The sequence below is a fragment of the Poecile atricapillus genome, chromosome 4 (genome assembly GCF_030490865.1).
Source record: "Poecile atricapillus isolate bPoeAtr1 chromosome 4, bPoeAtr1.hap1, whole genome shotgun sequence".
Classification (NCBI taxonomy): Eukaryota; Metazoa; Chordata; class Aves; order Passeriformes; family Paridae; genus Poecile; species Poecile atricapillus.
This window is the reverse complement of record NC_081252.1, coordinates 54,320,030-54,347,214: the sequence shown is the minus strand read 5'-3', so window position 1 is coordinate 54,347,214 and position 27,185 is coordinate 54,320,030. Positions and strand designations below refer to the sequence as shown.

At 39.2% G+C, this 27,185-nt stretch overlaps 1 protein-coding gene across 1 annotated transcript; it reads left to right on the top strand.

Moving 5' to 3' along the window:
* Positions 1 to 1,525: 1,525 nt before the first annotated feature.
* Positions 1,526 to 20,536, top strand: C4H4orf19 (chromosome 4 C4orf19 homolog). Its single transcript, XM_058837841.1, has 3 exons — positions 1,526 to 1,553; positions 4,217 to 4,271; positions 17,892 to 20,536. Exon 3 carries the CDS (start codon positions 18,193 to 18,195, stop codon positions 18,832 to 18,834), a length of 642 nt encoding a protein of 213 aa, XP_058693824.1. The 5' UTR covers positions 1,526 to 1,553; positions 4,217 to 4,271; positions 17,892 to 18,192; the 3' UTR covers positions 18,835 to 20,536.
* Positions 20,537 to 27,185: the final 6,649 nt, after the last annotated feature.

Below are 27,185 nucleotides of genomic sequence, written 5' to 3'. Positions count from 1 at the left end.
CAATCATCATTAAATGTTAACTGGTGCATAGCATCTTACCTGCTTACATTCTTCAAGGAGCAATGTGATGACAGAATTCAAAGCCAACATACTGATATATTAAAAAAAAATTAAATTCAAGAAAGTTTGATGGAATAAATAATCAATATGATTATAATTCCTATGTACTTTTTGTAAAGAAAACTGACTATTCATTTCTCTTCCTCCTCCATTCCTTCTGTGAACCAAGACGCAAGACACCTATAGTTACCTACATTTCCTTCTTCTCATCCCTATAGAGTGTAGGAGAGAAGTGTGCAGTTTGACAATTGGAGGATTACTTCTTCATTCCAAGCATTCATAGAAATAATTCAGGATTTTCCAATTCAGCTTTGATTTCACAAAACTGCTCCTTTTCTTGAACTTAGAACAGAATCTTAAAGGCTTTGAATCCACTCATAGCAAAGTTAATCAGTTTTACCATCAAAATGCAGTGAGAGCACATTAATACAACCATATGTAAACAATTATAGTGAAACTCATGGGTACAATCACAAAGAATGCATAGAAATCAGAAGTTTGTTCCACTGAAAATTAAATTGCAACAAAGAATTGAACCCATCAAAAAGACCTCCAAAAAAGCTATTGGACAATAGACTTGTCAATTGAGAACAGAGAAACTAAGGCAGCAGAGAAAATGTTTGAATGGTACCACAAAAGCAAAAGGGCCAAGGTTGTTAGAGAAGGGAAAGAAACTATGAGGGGAATGCAAACCTCAGGGTATTTGAATTAAATGGGCAATTAAAACCACTATTGATAGCTAAGTATTTGATGAAACTCTAGGGGACAGCACAGAATTCTAACACGTTTTATCTACAAAGGAAAACACCTAGAGTCTACACAACCAACCAATCTTCAGCTCAGCTTGGAAGACCAAGTTGTGCTTTCCAGAAAGGAAGAGTTAAGCCCTGTATAGTGTGAGTAAAATATGTTAGCTCTCTTTGATCCTTAGGGTGAGGGAGACTTTTCTTATGAAAAGTGCTCTATGACTTCACACATTCTACAAAGAGAGCCTGTGAGTGGTGCTTGAAAGTTTCAGGGTGGGAGCTCCTAATGCAGCAGGACCATAGGTGGATCAGAGTGACAACCACCCAGCCTGCTCAGAGAACACAGCACCCCATGCACCTTCTAGTGCAGGACAAACACAACTTTTAAAACCAAAAGCCTAGAAAGAGACTCAAGAGCAGCACAAGATGGTAACTAGGGAAATAACTGATCAAATAACTGTGTCAAAAAGGTTAATTTTGTTCAGTGGGAAACACACCCAGGACCTGAAGAATACCTATGGTGTATGCCAAAGCACGTTTAGATAATTTCATTTTCATTTTGGTTTTATGACTTTGAGATAGCATGTTTTCAGCAACCAAATGAAATGGAAAATGCTGATATGAGCTTCTGACAGCCTAAAGATTTTGTTTAAATTCCAGGTTATTTTGGAATGTGAAAGCTGCTTGCTACTTGGATCCATGACAACCATGTTGACACTATTCACTTTAACAATCTACACCAGCATGGTAAGCCATATTCCAAAGACTGAGTCTCACTGGTAATTGTGTTGTGCAATCAGCTGGAGTGACTAGTTGTATGAGGCTTCATGTTTCTATCTCAAAGAGAGGAATATAAAAACTATTAAAAAACATAAACAAGAAGCAAGCAGGATATGGCAACATACCTTGATTTATGAACACTTTTACACATCAGACAAGTATTAAGTTTCCCAGAATATCTCAGATAGGATGTTGCTAAGCAAAGATGATGGTAAAAAGAGTATTTAATTAAGATGTCTGAATGCAATTTATAGGACTAACAGCCATGCTCCAAACTATCACCACCAAGCAGAAAAGGAAAAAGGTCCAAATACAATGAAAACAAGGATACTTTTAACTCAAGTTTAAGAACAAATATAGAATGGTTTGTCTATTTTTGGGTCAAAAGCCAACACATCAGACAGCAGTTGACAATCAAACTAGCTATTATTTGACATGATATAAGGAGTATGCTGACAATTTACCAATAGCTGTGACTCCCAGCAGCTCTTCTTTTTGGCATGTTCATTTTACATTTCTACAGAATTATAGGAATTTCCTAGAGGATTCAAAATAAACAATCAAAACCGAATAATAAATTAAAGGAAAACTCTATAGCTAACCTACTACTTCAGAATTTGTTAAACAGACAAAAGGAATTTACAGCAATTAAGAACGCACTTCAAAGTTTAAACAAGCTTGTTAAACAAACTACCTCTTTTGAATTTGTTAAATGAAATCTGCATCCTTTCATAACTGGACCATGGATTTTCTTTTTCATTTTACTTTCACTATATGCATAAATGTTTAGGCCATGGCTTACACAAAACAAATTAGGATGTCAAGACAAAATTATACTGCAAGTAAGATTATTAGAGATCTGAACAAAAATTAAAAGGAGGAATCTTCTAACTAATGAATAATGATTGCTATATTAAAAAAAAAAAAATAGAATGCAAAAAGGACATAAAATTACCCCAGTAAAAGGGATAATGTTCCTGCATATAAACAGGAACACACCATGACTCATTCTTCATAAACTTTACTATTCACTTCACATAAAGTACTGATCACACCTTTAACACAAAAACATTTAACTTCTGCAAGAGTATACAAGATTGAATAAGGCTATAAATCTTCGAAGTGCAGCACAAACATTAAGCTCTGAGAAGGATATGAAATGGTGACATACAGGAAAACTTAAGTGACTTGCTCTAAGGGCAACACAGCAATGCAATGAATTGAGACTGAATGAATCCCAAGTTCTCTTAGCAATGAGTCACATCAGATATCCAGGCCACTTAAATTTGCATTTAGTTTTCAATCATGTTTCAGGCTTTTAATAGAAAGTCTTCTAAATATCACCCAGGGGACAGACACTAATTGTCCTTTTCAATTTGTAGGCAAACAGCAACCATGAAACTACATATATGGCATGGGGTACTTTCAAACTCGGAAGCTAGACAGTGAAATTTTATAAGAACTTGTCAGAGTTCACCCATAAATTCTGAAAATTACAGCTGCAAAGAATATGTATGCAATGAGAGTACAGCCAAAAGAACTGCAGCAGCAGCAATGACCATGTTGCTTGTACTGTCCTTGTTACCTTGTACTTTCCCTTCCCAGACCCATTGCCTATGGATGCTGAATTCAGGAATGAACTACCCTGGCTTAGATCCTAGGAGTGTTCTGCTGAAAGGGAACTCAAGGACAATAGAAACTTCACTCTCTTTACAAGAAAAGCCTTGCAGGTTTCAAGAGTGGTGCAAGCATAACTCTGTGTGGATGTGTGGTTTGTAATGTAATCTACACTGAGATTTTTCAAGTTATCACTCACACAGACATGCTGAGAATGAAAGAAAGCACATGGCCCAGTTTCTAAAACCCACAGCAAAATAATGTTGCCCATTTCACAGAAATGAGCTTGACATGGTGATTATTATAGGTTTGCATGCACACACAAATCCGCATGGGCTCACATTTCACTCACTACAAGAAATATTGAAAATATTTGCATTTTTAAAGGAGGAAAAGCATCTGCATTGCAGTATTGTTATACTCTAATTCTACAATTATCTCATCAATTTATTTGTCTCTTTAGAAATTCTTAATACAAAACATTTTGCTGATCTTTCCACTTAGCTGGAGCACACATCTGAAAGAACAGCTTTTCCAATATCTAAAATATTATTGCAATGCCAAAGGCATTTAAGTTTCAAAGTTTGTGAAAATCTGAAGGGTAAAGTTCTGACAAACACACATGAAGTTTTAACTGATATTATAAAGGTCCTGTCTCCCAGAAAGAAAAAGAAAAAAGAAAACACATAGGGAAAAAAGTCCCATAATACTGCATATTTGGAAGTTTTCTAATTTTACTGTTGTTGTTTAAACACTTCACATGAGTCCTAATCCACTGTAGCAAAGCTTATGCTCACTTTAAGCAGGTTAGCATTCCAGTTCAGCTCAAGGGGAAGAGCATAGTAATCAAGTGATTTATTTAATCATTGTCTAAATTTAAAATTCACAATGGTACCAACAGGAGGTTGTTCTATTTCCACATTGTTTGCAGTAGACAGTTAATGCCTCAGAGTATCCTTCTTACTTTCATGTGCACGTGAAGAAACCATTTGCAAAGTGTTTTACTATTGCAGGACCGAGACATTTAAAACAAATCTTTCAACCAGTCGATGGAGTACAGTCACAAAGGTAAGATTATTTTTTTTTCTCCTTGTGTACTTACTGGCCATTCACCTTTGTAACTTCAGCATTCCACAACATAAACCATCTCTCTCTAAACTACTCCACAGTATTTTCTAAAGACAACGCTCAGCTGCGATAAGCACTAGTGACAGAACAGAACTGTGTTTCTTTCCAGCCCATAAGCTACATTTCCTGATGTAGCAAATAAAATCTTGCCAATTTCCACACTGAAGTTTAGAAAAAGACACCGTACAGAAGAAATAAAGGAATACAAAATTGAACCAATCTAAGACAGTTCACACAGGTGAAAAATGGCACAATAAAATGTGAAAATGCAGACAAACAGTATGGGAAGAACAAGAAAAATGGAAGGCAAGCAGGGGAAAGGGGGAATCAGGAAAAGAGAACTAATTGGAAAACATAAGGATTAATTTGGTTTGAGAGGGAAGAGCACACTGACTTCTAACAGTTTCCCTATAAATAGCTGCAGATTATTCCATTAAATGGTCAAACACAAAAGCACATCATCCTGACAATCTTAAGAAATCTCCCTAGTCAATGTGTCGGATTTTGGGGGGAAGTCTGTTTTGTCTGGGATTTTTTTGGTGCTGGTTTCTTTGTTGTGGGGGACAGGGAGTTAATTTTTGCTGGGTTGGTTTTTTTTACAAAAGAGAATCATTGACTCGTTCTAACTACTTATGTCTTTATCCTATTTTCTTGGAATTAAGAGAGGCTGATGTTCTGAGCACTATAACAATACCACCACAATACCTGCCACTAGCAATATTTCATATGATATAAACAAATCAGAAGCATCTGAAATATTCAGGACAAGATGATTTTTGGGCACACTAAGTCACAGTTGAATACCAGAGCTGAGATCACATATCCTGCTTGGCCTAAATCCTGCCCAAATGCATATACACGAAACACTCCAATCCTGTATTTGAAGCAATCTCCATGGACATACAAGTCTATTTTCAGAATATTGCTCCCTGAAGTAAAAATGTATGGCATACTTAAAGGATAAAGGCCTGCTAAACTCCAGCAGTGTCTCTTCATATCCACTTGTAAAGACTCAACAGGGAAAAACCAAACAATCAAAGAAGCACTGAGCCTTTCCATAGAACTGATGTGCAACCAAGAGGTTTCAACAAGCTAGAATGACAGAATTACAGGAGTTAAGCTGCTTAGACTTCATTGCTGATTACCTAAGTTTCATTTTCTTATTTTAACTTACAAGAATTACACAGTATCTAAAACATGAGATTTCCATCTCTCTCTCCTTTTCCATCTTCCTCTGTTCAGCAAGGTCACCTAAGGTTCAAAGTCTTTCAACAGCATGTTTTAAAAGTTCTGTTATCTTCGGCCCCAAATTTCAGCAGAAGGCAAATAAATTATTTTTGCACAGAACTCACAGGCAAATACAAGAGGCAACAGCTTCCAGCAGATGGGTCAACAAAGAGCTTGATTTCATAGTGTACAGAGTGCTGCCATGCTGCAAGGGAGCGGCAGTGTCTGACAATGTACATGGCACAGCCACAGCAACACAGAATAAGCTGAGTAGCAAGGGCTCCACAAGGATCATCAAGTCCAGCTCCTGGCCCTGCACAGCATCATCCCCAAGAATCACACCATGTGCCTGAGAGCATTGTCCAAATGCTTCTTGAACTCTGTCAGGTTTGGTGCTGTGACCACTTTCCTGGGGAGCCTGCTCCAGTGCCCAGCCATCCTCTGGGTGAAGAATCTTTTCCTAATATCCAAGCTAAACCTCCCCTAACACAACTCCAGGCCATTCTCTCAGGTCCTGTCACTGGGCACAACAGAGGAAAGATCAGTGTCTGCTCCTCTTCTTCCCCTCACAAGGAAGTTAGTTATAGACTGCAATAAGGTCTCCCCTCAGTCTCCTCTCCAGGCTGAACAGACCAAATGACCTCAGAATATATTTAGGAAGCATTCTGGCTTGTCAAGTTCTTTCTCACAGACAAAATCCTACAGTAGTATGCTGTAGCTCTCATGCTCACCGTCTGACATTTTCAATTTTTCTTATGTCCCAAGTAGGATTTCTCATTGATAACAGCGTCCATAAAACTGATACAATAAAAATAGAATTATTTCAGGAGGCTGAAAAAAATTGCCTCTATATAGATATGCAATTGAGAAACAATCCACATCTGGAAAGTACTTCTATATTTAAACAGCCTTATATCAGCTGATTCTGTAAATTGAAATCTAAGAAAAAGTGACTTCTAGGCCAGAAGACAGCACCCACATCAACTCCCAGATAAAACCACAGAGGAGGCAGTGTTCAGTGTTAGAGAATTCCATCATAAATTAGGATCCCCAGCTCAGTTTGACCCTCAGTCTCTAGGAAGCATCTCAGAGCTGTCAAAATCACGTCCTTGATGGCACACTCCAAAGCAGGCTGCTCAAGCCTGCCACTGGGAAAGGAACAAAGTATAAGCAAAGGAACTTTGTGAATTGTAGACCCATGGCAGCATCATCTCAAGACCAGATTCTAGAGATGTTTCTATGTTAAATGTTTTTAAAACATTGGATACAACCATGGATTTTCAGGCGAATGGCTGGAACCCAAGAATCCATCCTCCAAAGTGCACAGTTGCACAAGATCACATAGAGACACTTTAACCTCTCAAGAGAAATGACATTTCAGACACAGCCCCTCTGTTACATTAAAAATTGGCCATAACTAATTTGAGGCACCGCTTGTGATGCCAAACACAGATCCCCACTCAGGCCTAGCCTAACACAATTACTGACTCAAATACAGTTTCTCTGCTGATTGTTTCTCTCACATGTGCATGACCATCTGCTTCCCTAGTTTTTGCCTTGTCACACATTTAGACCATGAATCCCTTGGGAAGGGGCACATTTCTGTTTGCTTCTATACAATATGGGACTAAACAGGACTCAGGGTTTTAGGCCCCATTATTAACAATTATTATTATATTTCATGGGATTGATAATTTTAAAAGACAGGAAACACAAACTTCAGTAATTTAAACACTAGACTATATACATTTGGTAAAACCAAATGTAGAAAACAAGCTTAACAGAAGAGGAAATGAATGAGTTTATGCTACCAGCTATTATTTGGTTTTCCCTTTATGCAAACTGGATAATGATTGTGAGAGTTTTACCCTTCTCCCCACTCTTCCTTTTACTCTTTAAAAATAAAACAATCATTTTGTATGGTAAATAATGAGGGTAGGGAAATGTTCTGTAACATAGTGCTGTGAATGATCAGGAGCTAGTCAGACAGAATGTATTTCCTTTTAAGTATCTTATAAATATTTAAAATCGATTGCAAAGAGCATAACATGAAAAAAAAAAATACACGTTCAGATCACCTCCAAGTTGTAGCCCTTGTGTCCTCTAGGGGACTCTGCTGCAGCAGTAATGCCTCACAAAAAGGTCCACTTTCTGTGTGAGAAGGCCTTACTCTCTCAACTGTTTATAAAACAGTCAACAGCTACCAGGGACAGTAGTCAGTGAATGAAATAGTACAAGATGACTTCTTAAAAACAAAACAAAGAAAAAACAAACTAACTAAAAACAAAAGAAAACAAACAATAACACAAACAAACCCTGAAACTTTCAAGTAGAAATAGGAACCTATAAGAATAAAACATGGCACTTCATATGCTGACTAATATGGTCAGGAAGCCACCAGAAGTGGAAGACCTGGCTGACCTTACTGGTTTGAAAAGAAGGACATTTTGAGGAAGAGCCTACCAGGACTTAACATAGCTATGTATATTATTATCAGCTTAGGCAATGACCAATATTTAAAAATCAAAACACCTTTTGTAAAACTGATAGCATCTACTTTTCATTACCTTTCCCTTCTGCCAACACACCCACAAACAAGTGCAGGTATGTTCCAGCAGTACTGATAACACCCAAACTTCCCCGTCTTGATTATGCCCACTGCTGACTCTGAGTTTGGTGCAAAACAGCTGCATGAAAAAGCAAGAATGGGAAGGGGCAATGTGGGAACAGAAAACCCATTAGGATCTGATAAAAACACAGCTAGATGCCTGGAGGTATGGGAAGAGAGCAGCTGTGAAGAAGTGGAGCGGTTGTTAATGTTGAATTTGCATCAGCTCAGGTGCTCCCCATTCCAGCTAAAGTATTCACACTGGCACATAAGAATTAGCAGGTTCTGCCATTGCCAGCTATACTGGTATGGCTCCTTGGCAGTACAACTACACATATGTAAGATAATTAGCACGTAGTTTTCTAGTATAAGCAGGGCAGACTAAATCTGACCTTTTCTCTACATTTTGAGAAAACAAATGTAGGCAAGTATTTCCATTACTCTGACCATCCTTACTCCCAAAGTAGCTTCTCATCAGACAGCAGCCAGACATCACACTGGCTCTTCCCCTATGTTGAGAAATGTCACAGCATGCACCCACAAGTAGAGGGCATAATTGACCCATAATTGCATAGCAGACACACCTCTCAGCTAGGAGACTGCACTCTAGCTTGGATGCAGTTATGAACACTCCAAAGATATAATACACAATTTATTCTATTATAGTACTATTTCATGTACATGGCAATTAGGGTTGACTGCTACTGTTGTGATCCTGGAACAAAGATAGTAGTAACTGCACATTTTTGTCAGCTATTACTATTGCAAATTTCCTGGATAAACACTTAATACATGTATACCTTTTTGGATGACACAACACAAATAAAGGTTAAAATCATGATAGCATACTCCCACTGCTTGTTCGGTGAGTAGGCCATACTTTGGTGATCAGCTGTGCCATATTGATTGTTCATCTGGCAAGTGTGGTATTTGTTATTTGGGTATCTGATATTCATAGAATTGTAGAAAGGCTTGGTTTGGAAGGGATCTTAGGGACTATGTAATTCAAATCCCACTGCCATGGGTGGAGATGCCACCCTCTAGATAAGGTTGTTCAGGACTCCATTCAACCTGGCCTTGACATTTTGAGGAATGGGGCATCCACAGCTTCTCTGGGCAACCTGTTCCAGTGCCTCACTACCCTGTGGGGAAAGAACTTCTTCCCAGTATCTCATCTGAATTTCTCCTTTTTCAGTGTAAAACCATTCTGCCTTATCTCATCACTATCTACCCATGTAAAAAGCACCTTCATTTTTATAAGCCCCCTTTAAGTACTGGAAGGCCACAACAAGGTCTCCCCAGAGCCTTCTCTTTCCCAGGCTCAACAACTCCAGCTTTTATAGTGTGTCTTCAGGGAAGTCCTCCAATCCTCTCAACCTTCAAGTCACTTTGTTTTTTAATCTCCTGAAAAGTGTGAGATTCTGCTAATTAGAAACAATTCTGTTTAAGTGTCCCTTGGTTTGCTTTGCCCCTTGCTGTGACTGCTCACATGTCTTTGTCTTTTAAGGATTCATTTATCTTGCCATGTATTACCTTGACAAAGCTAAAACATTTTGTGATATCAGACCTACTTTCTCGGTAATGAAAAAACTACTCTATGTCAGAATACAAAGCATCGAAATTTATGAAGCTGTAACTGTGAGACTTCTTTAATTTTTCAGATAACAAGCAACATATGCTTCTGATCAATGAGACCCAGATTATGGTAACTGGACTGATTAAAGCCACTTTGTCCCTTGAAAAAACATACAAGTCTAAATCAGTTTAATGGTTTTACTGGGAAGAAACCTAAATTGTATCACTAATTCACAGGCACAAAACCCACATCAACTTCTATGTCTTGAATAGCACACAGAACACATCAAATTCTTCCCTCACTGAAATAAATAGCCATTGTCTGTACACAGTGTCTGTGTGTAATATCACCCGGAAGTCTGACGCTTTAGTAATTAAAATGCAAAGTATCAGGTCACCTTGTACAATGTACAATCCATGGGTTTGATTCAGCCTGGCCAGGGAGAAAGGGAAAATCACATTAAGAAATGCATTATCAGTCTTAACAACTGATGATAATGTATGGATTATTTGCATTCAAGCAATGATCATTTTTATCTATTAAAAACAGGGGGTTCAATTTAAAAAGGAGCAAGCAGAGGGTGGTGATATGAGCCAAATATCCAAAACTGACAGCCAAGTCACCAGTGTAGTCAGGCCATGGCTACAGAAGTTCAATACAAGTTTTTGAGGAGTCTCGATGTGTCAGCTTCTCCTGTCTTCACTGTTAGCTGTCCTAGAAATACATGCAAGCTGTTCAATAGGCAAATAATATTCTCACTGGAGATTAAAAGTGGCTGACAGACCTGTGCAGCTCCTCAGCTCTGTACAATAAGGAAAAATAGGACAAACAATAACCTTGGCAATAACCTTGTGCTGGTGGGATAGCATAAGAGCATAAGGCTCTTTCTGTCAGACACTGACACTCCTTATTCCCAAATATAGAGCTTGCCTCCCTTGAAACAGGAGAGTAAGCTGCTCCAGAAAAAGCACTTGCAGAGTTTTCTTTTCTTGCAGAGCAGCACAGATAGGGAAGGGCTGCAGGGTGACTCAGTCAATCCACAGGTCATACTCTGTCAGCAGGGTGGCACAGCCAGGTATCTCACTAGGGCTGGACTGCGAGATGGCCAAAGCACAGGAACAACACCTCAGTGCTGCATTTTAAGAAAGTGTGAACGAAAAGACTGAAGTCAATTCAGCTAGCAAAAAACAGATAGACTAAAATAGCCCATGAGGTGGGATCTGCTTCTTATAAGGGATCATATTACAGTTCCTCAGTTTAGTTCATTTGTTTTAAATTATATATGTCAATTGAGTTATTCCCTAAAGCACATTTAAAATAAATTTCCAGATTAAGATTCAGTCAGGAAAAATGAAATTAGATTTCAGTCCAGCTCTAAGTATTGGTCTCAGTGAAGATTTGAGCACAGACTGTGCTCTCCATAGACCATGACAGAATAATAGAATAGTTTGGGTTGGAAGAGGTCACCTAGCCCATGCCCTCTGCAATGAAAAGGGACATCTTCAAGTAGATCAGGTTGTTCAGATAATTCTGGTCCCAAGAGGTTTTGGGTTCTCCTGCTCCCCAAGCCTGCACCTGTTCTGAGGCCATCTGGTCTCAAAATAGTGACTAAGGTCAGGAAAAAACCCACAGGATTTGAAGTGTTCTCTGCATTTTAAGTGAGACAGTTCTTGCAGATTATATTCATCCAGTATTAGTGATTAGCCTGCACAGTGTGTGACTAAATTATGTTCCTCATCTTTTTTCTTTTACATGGTTTTTCCCTGTTATTCCCTCTCCCTCCCTAGCATGGGCTGGTATCTTTTTCTACTGTGTGTTTACTAGTTTGCTAAATTTCTAAATATAGTTCCTATCAACTCTACCACTCCTCCTACAGTTTTTCTGCACCTCTTTTATATTATCTGTCATCCAGATCAATTACTTCTCTGCCTCCACGCCTCAGTAACATAGAGACTCAGAATGGTTTGGGTTCAAAGGGAGTTTAAAGGTCATCTCGTCCATCCACCCTGCAATGAGTATGGACATTGCACTTCCTTCCTCCAGCCTAGGCACATCTGAGCCTTTGCCAGACCTAGCACAAGCTGAGGACAGTCTCTGAAATTTTCTGAGGTGTGAGTGCCTACTTAGCACAGAAGGCAAACTGTACCTCCTGTTAGGAGAAGCCTGTCAAGTGCTACAGCTCTCTAAGGTTATCCCCACCCCAAACTCCCTATATTTCCTCTGCACATATTTCTATGCAAACACTTTCTCTTCCCACACTTGCCTCTGTGCATATGTCTCCTAGCTGGTCAGAATTTGGCATCTCTGTTAGCAAAAAAATACCAACAAAGTAAATTGTGTTTGCATTACTAGTGAGGCAGACAGACATTATTTTGATGAAGGATTTCTGTCCATTGCAAGGAGCCTGGTAGGTCAGGGCAGTATCTCAGAATGGACAGAAAATGGACAGAGGAGTACAAAACACAGCAAACTGATGGGGAAGACACTGGCAGGATCAAGTCTGAAAGATGCCTCTACTGGAAAAAGTCATCAGAAGGAGGTGCCTCAGACCCCTGGGAGATACATCGTTCAGGCTCATCAGCCCAGATAATACCCATGTAGGAAAAATCTCCTTACTTGCTGAGGTAATCTAGAGTGGGAAAGGATAGAGGAGAGTAAAAAGCCAAACAACAGAAGCCTCAGGGTGTGTGGGATGAAAACTCCAAACAAACTAAAAAAAAAAAAAAAAAGAAAAGGAAAAAAAACCCCACAAAACAAAAAAACCCCACAGGACCCCAACTGGATTAAAAATAATGATCCAAAGTCATAGTTTATCTGTTGAGATCTACTAGAGAAGCTATTTTAATATTGTCTCCTTCAGCTTTCTGCCTCTGCTCCTGGAGGTGTCTAAAAGGAATTTAAAAACAAAAATCAAGACAGAAGAAAAAATACACCATGAACAAAAATAAGACTGACTTTTTCTGTTTCCATGTAAACTTCCAAGAATATTGAGAAAGGTGCCAGACCATTTTTATGACTCAAAAATATTTCTTCTTCCCTTTTCATGACATCATCTCTTGGTTGCCTTTTATTTACTCATAACAGAGCCACAGTTTAAATAGACAATATGATTTATGCTATTACATCATTTAAAGTCAGATACCTTGTGTTTTTCAAATCTGATAAAGAAAAGCAGACTTCTCTTAAAGCACACTGTGGCTTGAAACACAAGGCTGTGGGTTTGCAGTCAGACATTATTCTTGTTATCTACACCAAGGTCTCACACTTGAAAGGGAAGTCCCACCTCATTCTTCTAGCAGGCGCCACCATAAATGTTTTTAACCACCTCCCCTTTTTCAGCATTTGTTTTACTGATAGGATTTGTGTCCCGCTCTCCTCAAACTAAGACTAATTACTACGTCCTTCCATTGTGCGATTTTCTTCCAACTTTTTTTTAAGAAGTTGCTCACCTGTATCATATTGCTTTAAAGGAAGAAAGTCAGTTCTTCATAACATCAGGTCTTTCTTGTCTCTCTGTGAACAATTATTTAATACATTGCAAGCACATTACAGCTAGACTATTTTTTGACACGGTCAGCCCAAGGTCTGCTGGGGTGGCTGGGGTAAACCACAAAGCTGTGCCTCTTCCACTGAAGAAAAGAATCATAACTAAATGAAACAAGCACTGATACTGACTGTGCAAACCACAAGGCTATTCTACACTGTCACACTGCAAGAATCTGATTATTTTGTAGAAACTGGTTCAAGCTCATCCATAGAGGCACACTTCAGGAGATGCAGCAGCTACTAAAAGATGAAAAATTCAAGTTCAAAATTTGGGAGAGAAAAAAAAAAAACTAATTCTAGGCCGCCTTCATTCCTTTTACCTCAACAGCTCCACCTTATTCCTGAAAATGCTCCAAGTGGTCCAGTCCACATCTAAAAAAACTTTAAAATCTACTTAACATTTTTGCAGAGCTTTAATGCCAGGTGATGTATTACCGTTCAGGACTAAATAACTGCATAATAACTAGTGACAGACTAGTTACAGGCCTTCAGAAATTTCATGGTTAAGAAAGAATAATATCTAGGATTAATGGCAGTTTGATCTGAACTCTGAGAACCTGAATGTTAAAGCCAAGGATTTTACTGCTACTTTAGAAAGGCAGATTTTTTTCAGGGGGAAAATAGCCCCCAAAGTGTTCTACAAGAGAGCATTCCACATCATGGCATGTTTATCTGAAATTATTTCATCAATTTAGCAGCATGGTATAACTGATGGAACAAACAAACAAACTTTAATGAGGACACAATGTTTCTAAATTCGGTATCAGTTAACACTGCTTGAAATTTCTAATATTCTTTTGTTTCAAGCCTTGTAGCACTTGCTTGACTCAAACTACTCCAGACAGCAGTTTATTAGTATTATTTATCTATTAATGCAACCATGAACATCACACAATACACAAGTCTTTAGAGCTTGGTATCTAAAACAAGATAAATAGGATTAAAGCATGCATTTCAGGCTATAAAAGCAATTTGTTCCCCAGAATTATTTTCCAGCTTGACTTGAAGCATTATCATAAATGGAAGGAAAGGGAAAGGAAAAAAAAAAGCCAGTGTGCAGACAGTGACATTGTAAAATGATACTTCTATTTCAGGGATGTGAAATAATTCATAAGATAATACAATATACACTGTTTTCCATATGTAATCATTTATTCATGCCACAGGACAGATCCAGTTGTAACTAATCAGTGGAAAAGCATAATGCAATAACTGCAGAGATAATTCCAACAGCAGCTGTAATAATATAAAAATTTAAAAAAAAATTAAAAACAAAAAAAAGAAAACCCCCAAAAAACCCCTCAAAAACCCAAAACAACCACCACACACACACCAAAAATCAGGAAAGTGCTTTCTGTGAAAACTACAACAGTAATTTCAATTTATGATTGCCTTATGTCACAATCACAAACATCTTTACAATAGCATAAAGGCCAGCAATTAGGACTTCCCAATGGTTAAAACCTATAAGCAGTATTTTTTTCTTTTTTAAAAATACCACAAAATTTGTAAATAAAATCCCTGAGTGGGAAATCTGTCAAATAAAACTCTAAGCAGAAGCATGCTGACTTGAAGTGCCCACTCTCAGCTAGAAGCAACATCTGTTATTAGAGCTGGTCTACATACAAATCAGAACTGGTTTCACCAAGCCCATAAATTTAAAGCCAAGCCAAAGGCTGTGTGGGCATTTCAGTGGGCAATCCTCTTCAGACAAAAAACCCTGTACCAGAACTCCTGCTTTGCTGAGCTATGTGGGGTGAGAACACAGTACACAGCAGAGATGTGGAAGGGAGACTGCAATTCAGGGAGAGAAGCAGCACCAAGAGAAAGGAAGCAAAGCAGCTGGCTTAACAGCCATTCCAACAAGCTACTCAGCTAGGTGGTTACTCCTGATAGAAATTTCTGCTCAGAACAGTTCATGTGTACACAAAGACAAAAAGCATAGTTATGAGCAGCTATAACCTAGGCTAAAACCAGCTGCTGAATGACTGTAGGCCCTTAGAGGCTCCAAAAATAAGACATCTGACATCAAGTATTTCATTTGGTGCTAACACCAGAAGTACTCAGATTTTAGAGGGCAACTGTTTTGATTTACATTTCAACTAGCATAATTGCCAGTGTGCAGTTCAGGCCATGCCTGAGAAGAATAAATCAATACTACTTCCCTTGGATGTTTTGTAAGTAAGTTACTCCAGAAAATACCCTGACCTTGCTTCATCAATTTCTGTTTTATGGGAAGTGAGCTGCTGTCCTTAGATATTGGCAAAAGTATGTGAGTTTGAAGAGTACCTCAGGAGAAAAAGAAAGAGCCTGAATAACAATGGACAAAACATATTAAACAACATGCCCTGACTTACTGACTTGAAATAAGATAGCCACCACCCATCAAGAATATTGGGGGGTCTGGGACTTCAGTTTAGGTTCAGAACAGGAATGTTTTCAAGGGTCCAAAGCAGCAAACCATTTCTTCTCATAACAAAAGACTTTGGCGTAAGTCTGCACTGTATCAGGCAATGGTGTAGCAAAAAACAGACAGACTACTAGTTCTAGTGAAACTCTGGAATTTTACTGTAGTAAAATGGAGGTACAACATACTGCTTAGAACAAAATGCTCATTCCAGGAATTTGGCTGTGCCTCACTAAGAGACAGTTCTGCAAAATTCTCACCTCAGTGCTCAGTAGCTGTCACAGGGTCAAGTGAAACAGGAAGATATTAGCAGATAATAAACATGCTTCTTTCAGGTTTCAAACACCTTGAGAACTCTGCATTTGTAGTTCCCACACTTCCTGTGGATACGATGCCAAAATGCAAAAAATCTCAAGAGAACGCCACAAGGACAGTTCACTGGCACAAAACAGTGTCGATATGGGTAACACTTAAATAGAAGAGCACTGAAGGCAAAGTACAGGACTTCTGCTATGGTAACAATTGGACATGACGGTCACTACTTCTAATACAAGAACTACGAAGCACCAAGTACTACTAGTAAAAAACAGGTTCAGGTCAAACAAAAGCTAGTGATTCTTCACAGGCAAGGCTGGTCTATGAAAGCACTGAGTAAAGGATGTAGTAGATGCTAGCAGTTTACAGTTTCAAAAGACAGCTGGGCAAATTTATGGTAAAGAACTTGTTGGTAAAGTGTCAAGTGGGAAAAGAAAAATGGAAAAACAGCCCAACCAAACAACAAATCAACAACCTACACCCAATACATTGACTTAAAATTCTCCAAATCATAAAACTGCTGGAAACTATTCTGAGAGAACATCCCTATCAAAGAACTGTTAAATTCTTACCCAGATTGTTCCCCAATTAAAGACCATTGCCAATGCAAGACGACAACCTACAAATACATTGAACAGTACTCCATCCATTCCTGTGTAGACATCTTTCTTTTTAAGCTAATAACACCCTTCTAAACATGAGCATCATTTTCAATGCAGCTCATTTTCAATTGCTCATATATTAATTTCATACTGCTTGACTCACTCTGTTTCTCCCTTGCCTTCCCTTTCTCTCTTTTCAGATTAAGGAAAATCCAGATGGGGTGCAGGTGCTGCAAAATGATACAAAGGTACAACAGAACAAAAGCATTAAACCATGTGTCTCTGCTCCCCCTGTTGCTTTAATTAGCTAGCCACTGTAAAAGGTTGCAGTTTTCTCAAAGTTTGCAGCATCTTTAAGAATAGACATACACATTTCCTATGTAAGTCCTTTTAATTTACTGTTATTAAGGTGCACTTCTAGAATTCCTAAAATTGTGTTGCATTGAAAACTCTTCTTTAGTAAAGTTTTTTCTAATTGAGATAGCATGAGCTTCCCTCAATTCAGCAGAACAGGGAGCACACACTGTGCCAGATCCACCCTCTCTCCCAAGCAATGAAAATGAGTAACAGTTCCTTTCTTCCATCATAGCTGTTAAATGTAGTTAGTTGGGGAAGAATTCCCATATTAAAAGTCTCCCTAGAGAGGAGGACTAGCTAGTTTTATAAAGACCACATTTCAGCCCCACATGATGGTTATTACTTCCCTTAGCCACTTCTGTAGAACAGGTAAGGAACTGGGGAGAAAATGGTGCTAAGAGAGAAAAAAGAAAGATAAAGACAAGAGGGAAGCCCTGGGAGAGATAGGTCAAGGAAACTATAGAGCAAGAGGAAGAAAATTAATCAGGAGGGGGGCAAAAAAAAAGACAAAATACTTGAAGGAAGAACACCAGGAAAAAATAGAAGATATTTTAGCAATTTTATGAGGACATATTAATTAACAATCCATGTTATGACTACTCCTTGGATAATCAGCTCCCCAGAGAAAATAACAGATAAGGCTGGAAACAAGCAATGACCAGCACATAGTTCTTCAACATCCTCCTTTATGCTCCTGGTGAATCTCACTAGAGGAGTTAATTATGATCAGTCCCAGGAGACAGTAGCCTGCAGCATATTCAGCATTTCCATTCGGTTTAACTCATTCTCAGGACCCAAGGTAGAGTTCAGTGACACCCCTTCCTCAAGACCTTCAGCTTAAAAAGGAAGCTTAATCTTTTTTCCTAATTATATTGATTAACATCGTAAGTAACATTTCCTTTACAAATTTTCCTTACTCCAGCTATATCTTTGATCCAGAAGAAGTACAATCATCTGGATGCATTCATGAAGGAAACAGCTATAAATACAATGAACAAGGCAGCAATAAATCCAGATTCAAAGAGAATAGTGAAAATGAAGAACCCAAAAATGAACTCCAAAAGGATGTGGTAAACAAAACAGAAAATAAAAATCCAGTAAACTGTACAACAGAAACTCTCTGGAACCACAGAGGCAATGATTGTCAAGAGGATGGCCTTGTGAAGCATGCTGCAAAGCTTGATGTTGCAGTCAATGGTGGCAACTCCTGTGCTCCGTGCTCCATGCTCAACCCCAACACAAGCCCAGTGAAAGAAACCAGTGAAAAGGGAACTTCCAGCCAGCCAGAGGCTTCTTCAGCCAGTAATAGAGACTTTCACACCAAAACAAATAGGTATGGACAAGAACTTGACCTAGAGACAGTTAGTCAGAATACGGCAGCCAGCAATGTGCCTAACAGTATTCCAGACTCACAGTCTGCAGAAGACAGCACCTTTCTCAAAGGAAACTCAATACTGGAGACAGCAGACAATGCCATAAGACTGCCAGGTATTGATTATCTCCAAAACAGCAATCAAACTGGAAACTATGTTGAAAAAGACAGCTTTTCAGTCAGCTGTGCACATTCAGACCAAAACACTGGTGTTTCAGCAATACAGAACCAGGACCTTTGTGTAGTCCCACCTTGGCCTGTGAAAGAGACCTGTATTGAACCTTTTAAAAGTGACTCTGTGAGGTTGACTGAGAGCCTTACTGGTGGTATCACTGCAGTGGCTGTTACCAAAGGCACACAGGCACCCACACACACCAGCCATAAAGATGTCAATGGAGGAATTGAGGAGGAAGATGCAGAAGTTGCGGCAGCCCTGGCTGCACTGGAAGCTGCAACAGCAGGAGAAGACCTGGAAGACGATGATGAGTACTAGATGGTTTCTTTCTAATACACTGGGTAAGATCCAGATGTTATTTCTGGATCCATATGAACAGATTTGCAGCACACATGGAGAACTGTTATGAACAGCATATATAAAAGGACTTAAACCTCAGTCCCTTCTGCTGTTTTATACAGCCTTTTAATTTCCACTGCCTGAGGTACAGAAGTGCTTCCTTGACTAATGGTAATTCTCTCCTTTTGGGCCCAAAAAAGAGGCAAAAGCACATATTCTTCCACACAGAATATTCAGTTGTATACCCACCTCATCTGGACTCATGCAAGTGTTACCTTTTTTTCCTCATGAGGGTCTGTACACACTGCATATTCCAGGTTCACAAAGTTCCCATTATTTAAAATAGGACTATTGAAGCCATGGAGTTAGGAACCACAGATTTTCATCATTAGCACAAAAAAACGTACATAAATGAGCCAAAGTTCTATGATCTACTGAAATGCAAAATAAGGAAGGCAGCTTGGACTGAACTTTACTGTGGTTATGGTTCCATTACAGATTAAGCCTAAATCTGTGCACATGCACCCAGCATTGGAATGGTAACATTACTTCTCCCCACACACCTCTCCCTTGACTTCTTTGATACCCCAAGTGTTGCTGCTTCAGTTCCTTAAAATAGCAGAAGCCCAGCCAAATCCAGGAGGGTGGGTAACTTTCTGTTGGTTTAACGTGCTAAAGTAGCTCATGTAAGCATTGCACAGACGCTATCAGAGAGGCCATAGAGAGAAACTCAGTCCCTACCAGTTTGGATAGATTAAAACTGTTGTAAAACTACAGCCTGAAACCTCTAAATTCTGCTAAATTTTCCAGGTGCATGTCACCTGTCTTAACAAGACAGTTTTCAAAAAGTCTGTGTCTCAAACATACTCAGCAAGATGTGTTTTGTCCATACAAAAACAGCAAGAGCCAACAAGGACCCCTCCTTAGCTCTGCTTGTAGTCCCTAAATTTCCATCAGGAAAGGGACTGAGCTTCCTAACTGGATTAAGTATAAGATCCAAAAATAGCTGCATTCTTGGAGGGGCTTCATTTCTAATGGGAGAAAAAAAAAGGAAGTAGAGACCAATTTGGTACTGCTAATTCAGCATAAGTATGGTTGGAATAGAAAGTGCTTGACATTTTATACGGAAATTTTGTGGTTTCCACGTTTTTGTTATAACTCCTAATAAATTTTTCAACCATATAAAAAAATAATCTGGTGGCTTTTGTACTTTATGCATTTTCTGAATATAAAAGTAACATGAAAGAAGTTTAATAAGACATAACCCTCATTAGATACATGAAAAACACCAACAATGTATTTGCCTAGAGTATATGCTGATTTTGATTTCTCAAAACATTAATGATACTCCTAGGAGCATTTAAAACAACCTAAAGTCTCAGCTTCTAGAGAACTATATTCAACTACAGGTAAGAGTCACAACATTGCATCTGTAAAATAAAAAAGCTTTATGTGGTTTTAAAGTATTGTAGTATTGTTGATTTCTCTACCACTACCTTATTTAGTAGGTCTTTCTAAGCCTTCTCATAAGTGCATACAAGTTTCACATATGCATTTGTCTTTCAAAGGTTACTACAATATTGAAAGGGGGTGAAAGTGTCGGAACACAGCCACTAAAGAGTTATGCTGAGAGTGTCACCAGTCCTGACTGTCCCTGCCCGGCACCCCAGGGCTCCCCCTGCCCTGCCTGGGGCCCAGGACCCCATTCACCTCCCAGGAGTGCAGACCTGCCAGCCCAGCCATGGGCCCTGCAGGAGATGCCTGTGCTGGGGCTGTCCTGGTGCTGTTGGCTGGCCCACGCCATGGCTGGGGCAGCGGGACAGGCTCTGGTTGTGGAATCCAGCCTTGCTATCCCCAGGGAGCCCCTGCTGCTCCCCACATCCCAGCCCCAGGGAGCCAGCAGGCCCTTGCAGCACCATGACACAAACCATGAAAAACAATTCAAGTAAACAAGACGTTAAATAAAGAAATGCAACAAACACCCCAGAAAACTTACCTGTTTTTTCAATATCCAATCAATTTGACTTTTCTAACCTGAGCTCCAGCTCAACCTTCAAGTGAAAATCACAGCAAGTTTCTCACCTTGCTCCCCAAGCATTAAAACATAAGAGGAGAGCCCCTGGTCAGACACACCCCAGACAACTCAAACCAAGCAACTCTTCCATGGGCAACTGCCTGCAACCATGGGGCCACCAGGCTGAAACCCTCTGCATGAGAGCAGCTGAGCCACAGACTGTGCATGCCTTCCAGCTCAAGTTCTCATTGTCATAAATAGAAGAGGCAAAACCCAGAAAAAAGCAAGTCTATTCACTGCATTGGAAATAACTGTTCAGTGTTCTCCCACAGAAAAAGTAAAAAAAAAAAAGTCGGGCATCTGCATATCTCAAATCTACATCATATGGAAAGCCTCCATAAAATAAACCTATGAGGTAACACCAACTTCAGGTGGTGAGGAAATACTACATTCAGACTTCTTTTATCTGCTAAGAAAAAAAACCCTGCAGTTTTTAAATTAAAAAAAAAAACGAAAAACATTTGTATGCATTTTATATTGACGTATACGTTTATATACCTTCAACTCTACCCTGACACCGCCAAGTGTCAGGAATTCTTAGCCATTTTTCAGACTACAGTACAATTTTCATAATAAATGCGAAAGATTAACTTATTTAAGAAGCAATTTTTAAAGGCCACACAGTTTCCTCCATAAAAATTAGATTTTAAATAATTATGTGGGAACCAAATCTTACTCAGTCCATCAGACATTGATTCAAATAAACACAAACACTGCCAGCTTGAATAATCCATTTTGCTCAGGCAATTGTGAGAGTAAAATTCAGTAACTTGAGAAAATAGAAAATTACAGAGAAAAAGTGCTATTAATGCCTTAACATAAGCAGCAATAACTTTTTCGTTTTTTGTTAAATGTCATTTAAACTTCTTTTAAATGGTTAAGTCCATTTTCACAACAGAATTTAATACATGTAGCTACTCCTCCACTCCCTACCTCTTTCTCCTTTAGTCAGAGAAAAGAAATATTCCCTTGTACAACATAGTTTGGGAAACAGGGCTCTCTCAAAGACACGGGAAAAACATCACTTCTCTTGACTTTGTTTCTAATCCAAGTGTTGAAGTCAACGTCCCAAGCAGTCACCTCACAATGACAGTGATCAAACCTATCAAGGTTACATCATTCTCTGCTCTGAATCTTAACTGAAATTATTATAAACAGGACTTAACAGCTTTTTGCTTTAATTCATGGCTCAATTACTATACACTAACAACTGAGAAACCTTTCATTCATTAACAAAACAAACCTCAGAAGTCTTTCAGGAAATACAGCATCCCAATATTATGTCAGGTTGAAGACAACTTAAGTATTCAACCAATGCCAAAATAAAAACATGTCACATGAAGACAACAGTTTAAATCATTTATTTGCTCATTACGCTATCTTCTATTTACTCTGATCTAGAGATTAGCTTGGTTATTATGAGAGTGCAGAAGCAGAGAGGAGAAAGGCAACACCCTTAGCTATTCACCTTAACCTCAAGCATGACCAGATTTTCAATAATCTGTGATCACATATCCTATCCCCTCCCTGCTCTTAATATCTGGAGCCAGTACCAAGTAATTTACCTAGACTTATGCAAAATGAAAGGAAGGTAGGTGACACAGGAAAGATAACTACAGAGCAAAATGAATTTATGAATGAGATTAAAACTCTGTTTAAGTATTTGAGGACCAACCATAGGGACGTGGCCAAGAATTAATAACTTAGGTTGTTTCTATCTCACATCTCTTTAGTTCTTATTTGAGATCCTCTTTCAGAAATAATGTATTAAATAATTTAGGGGCATTCCTCAGATTAGCTTTTTCATAAAATCCTCAGGAAAAAAAAAAAAATCCATGCAAATGTCCTTAATTTCAATTGTTCTGGTTACAGCTGGGATAGAGTTAATTTCCTCTCAGTAGCTGTTATAGTGCTGTGTTTTGGAATCAGAATAAGAATGGCACTGATGTTTTGCTTTTTGGGAAGTCATGTTTGTCCTAAGTCAAGGACTTTATTTCTTGTCTCATGCTCAGCCAGTTAGGAGGTTCACTAAAGAAACTGTGAGGGAGCAGAGCTGGGACAGGTGCCCTGAACCGACCAAAGGGAGATTTCAAACCACAGGACATTGTGCCCACTGTGGAGACTTTCGGGGTGATGGTGTTTGTCTCCCAAATCACTGTCACATATGAGATGGGGCCCTGCCCTCCTGAGGATGGCTGAACACCTGCCTGCCCACAGGAAGCAGTGAATAATCCCCTATATTGCTTTGCTTGCATTCAGGGCTTCTGTTTTCCCTACTAAACCATCTTCATCTGTCTTCATGTCAACCCACGAGTTCTCCAGTGTTTACCCTTGCAATTCTTTCCCCAGTCCCACTGGTGCAGGAATGAGCAAGCAGCTGTCTGGGGCTTGGCTGCTGGTTGGCATTGAATCACGATGTCAATACAAGATGCACTACAAAAAGAGATTTTGCCGTGGCCAGAAGTGGTACAAGTTTCTCTGGAATCAGTCTCAAGAACAAATGAAGTATTACAGATTTTTAATGCCACGCTTTCAGTCTGGTAGGTAAAAGTGACACAGGGGTTTATCTATATACTACTATATACTTTGCCAGAATAATGCTGGACTGATTTTGCTTACCTTATACTCATTAATCTCCTGTTTACGCACACTTACATAAAAAACTCATCCAATTAGCATCTGCAAATAAACAACCATACTAGAGATCCAGCATTAATCAAAACCAAGTCAAATTATCAAAAGCCTTACAAAAGAATATGTATACTCCACCCTGACTGGGAATTACTTTTCCAGATTCATGCATGAGTGTTAATTACCAGTCGATGCACGCTGCTATTGTTCTGACATACGACACACAGATCCTGTTCTTCCTCATTGCTCTGATTAAAAATTTGGCTCAGAGAGAAGTTTACATTGTTCCTTTTAATAACTGCAGCAGCTACTTCCAGGCCACTGCAGGCCCAGAGAGGGGCTGAGTTACTGGGTCCTGATTAGCCACAGCTCTGCTCCAGCCCCATGAGGCACCTCAGGTCTCCCTTTAAACTGTGACTTTTTCAGATTTTTTGGTTTAATTCTTTTTTTTTCACTGACCCACTCTGACTTTTTGAATTATCAATAAAAGCTTCATAGCTCCCTCTGCTGCCAGCAAGTATGAAATTCAGTTACTCTACACAAAATCTGCTTGCACCTGACTGAAAACACTGCATTCCTGTCTCTCCATGCATATATGATTGTAGAGTCCTTTGAAAATAAAATTTCAGAAATACGGGTATTTTATTTTAAGGCTCTCCTAAGATTGCTGCTTTTATTGGATAATTATTTTTACTGTAAATCAATATTGAAGACCAACAGTTAAATACTACTTTAATACGGCAATTTCAAAATACTATCTTAATCAATAGGAAAATCAAACCATATTATCACCTGAGTATTTAGCTGGATATCTAATGACACCCACAGAACAAAAACCCATTTTTCAGAACAGTTCAATGACAAGAGCTCATCTCAAACTGCTTCTACCCTATCACTACTATTTTTCAGTCCATCTTCCCAAGTCTTTCACACTCCCATTGCTGCCTCTCCCCAGAACCTACCCCTCTGCATCAGGTACCAGCTAGGTTTGTTAGTTGTCTTTCTGTTGCTGTTCTGCTCCATGGTGACAGCTATGAAAAGTGTACTGAATCCAGTGTTCTCTATTCCCCAGAACCGTTTCAAGATCACCACCACAATTGTGACATACCAACACAAGTGCCTCCCGTCTGCCTCTGCTGCACTTCTAACAACTCTGCAGCCCAGAAGAGACAGGACTGGGATGACTGACTGAAAATAGACAAGGGAAGGGGGCATCAGAGGGTTTACACATATAAAACAGAGGGGTTACGCTGGTAGAAAAAAGCATTTGCTAATATATCCTCCTTTGTGTTGTAGCTGCAGCTACACTCAATGCCACTGCACCTCTACAGCGCTAGAGGCTGCCCAGATATAATTTAAGAGGTGTTTCAGCTACAACAGGTGTACTAAGCTAGACTGACACAGACCCACACAAGGCCTGACATAGAGAAACAGATGGCCAAGCACTACCCACATAACTGGCTCTGCACTAAATCCATGCCACAGGGGACTTGGCTTCACTTAACTTAGCAGCAAAATACACCACCAACCCAATCTTTTCCTCCAGATAATTTGGGAGACAGATAATTTGGAGGCTGCTTACTGTAACAGCACAGAGCTCTCAAATCTTGCCACTAATGTCTGTGTGAAGGCTTCTGCCACCTTCCTGCTTCCAGCACTACAAGCCTGGCATTTCTCCTACCTTTTTCTTCAAAGTTACAGGAACAGACTCCTATCTTCCCAAACTGTTCAGCTTCCTTTTCCTTATCCTGCTCCAGCCCGACAGATCCCTTATGTATAGGGGATATGACGAAAAGCGTATGACCTTACGCAGATGGCCTTAACCTGCCAGGAAGGAAGCTCCAAGGCTGACAGGGTCCCTTTCCAGCTCCACCATCAGCTAGCCCCCTCAAAGAGGCAAAAGGAGCATCCAGAACAAGAGATAACATCAAATCATGGCTTGAGTAAAAAGACCAGCAGAACCTTAGCGCAGGTCCCTTACCACTGGGGGGAAAAAAAAAACCAAAATTAAAAAAAGAAAACAAGAAGCGCAAATTTCAGATGCCAGTACTTTGAGCGTAACCTACCTGAAACAAAATCCCAAAATACAGGATTTCACAAAACACTGAGAAAAAATTAAATCTAAATCCATCTTTATTTGTCCAAGTCTTACATGCTGTTCATTAATATTAGATAGCCAAGACTTAACCACTCTTTTCTTGCTTACTCATTAGCAGTAGTGTTAGTCACTTAGCAGCAAAAAGAAAAGAACAAGCCTTAAGTGCCTAGAAACCCTAAGTTAATAGATACAAATTGATTCACACTTCAAACTACAGGTCACAGGTGAGAGTCCTCAACAACCACTAAACAGCCAGGAAACTTAATTCCTTAGGAAAGACAGTCTCACATTCCAACCCAGTAGGCACTTTCAGTGTTACCAAGCAAGAACAGACCATATGTCCTCCTCTCTTCCAGACAGGGCTAATCTCATAAAAAGGATCTTTTTAACCCACATTTTGTATTAGTATGCAGTTAAGTACAAGTTTGATTCATTTGTAGGAGGGAAAAAAAAACCAAAAAGAAAACAACCAGACAACAAATTTCTCTGGCACCCTTTTCTCCTGTGATTTCTCATCACGCTTTCAGTGCCTATTTCCCTCTTCTGTCTTTCAGTTTGGCTCTGCTACACAACAACACTGGCAGCCCCATAACTCCAGAAGCCTCAAAAGAGCTCCCCAGTGCAAGCTGTACACACACCCTCTGCAGGAGTACTGGAGTCTGGGGTCATTCCTACAGACAGTGCTTAGCTGCAACATCTGCAGGCTTAAGTACACAGGAAAGCACTTGTCCTCCAGCATTCCCCCAGAACGAGAGCAGCTGGCTGAAATAATACTTTCACCAAGTGACACACAACACACATGGCAGTACAGGGACCATATAAGGTACCAATTTTGTCAGAACACAAGAACTAATTCATGTGAAAAAAACAAAATCCATTTGAAAAAAAATTATTTGTGTTTCTTTGGAGGGACTTGTCTATGTCTGTCCAGTTGTAACAGAATTTCTCAAACTTTAATACAGCAATCCTCCTGTATTTCAATATATGTACATATAATCTAATAAAAACTGTGCACTACACATACTACACAGAACTTGTACATAGAAAAAAAAGGGAACAAAAAAAATTCCTGAAAACAAGACTCACAGTGTGTTAAATCTTCTGAAGCTTCAGCAGCAGCAGTGTCTCAATTCTGTTTGAAGATCAACACCTGGAAGGACCTTTTTAATTTATTTTTTTTTTTAACATTTGGAATCTAAACCACAGCTGTATACCAACCTCGGAAATTCCAATACAGAGCTCAAAACAGACCCTACTGATGCTGCTAGGAATACTAAAATAATAAAAAACCCCAAACCTGTAAACAGGATAGTACACCGATAATGCCATCTCAGCAAGCCACAACCTGCTTCAAGCCACCTTCACACTATTCATAAGCAAAACCCTTTTTTAATGACCTTTACAGATCAGTGTCATGTGAGAACATAATGTAACAAATTAAGCATTGTAGCATCACAGACAGACACAGGCTGAAACAACTGCAAAGAACTTTTGGTCATCTTTGATTTTTCATTCTCTATCTTATGA

Excerpts from the sequence above, each read along its gene's own strand:
- C4H4orf19 (XM_058837841.1), top strand. The coding sequence starts at position 18,193 with ATGCTCAACCCCAACACAAGCCCAGTGAAAGAAACCAGTGAAAAGGGA.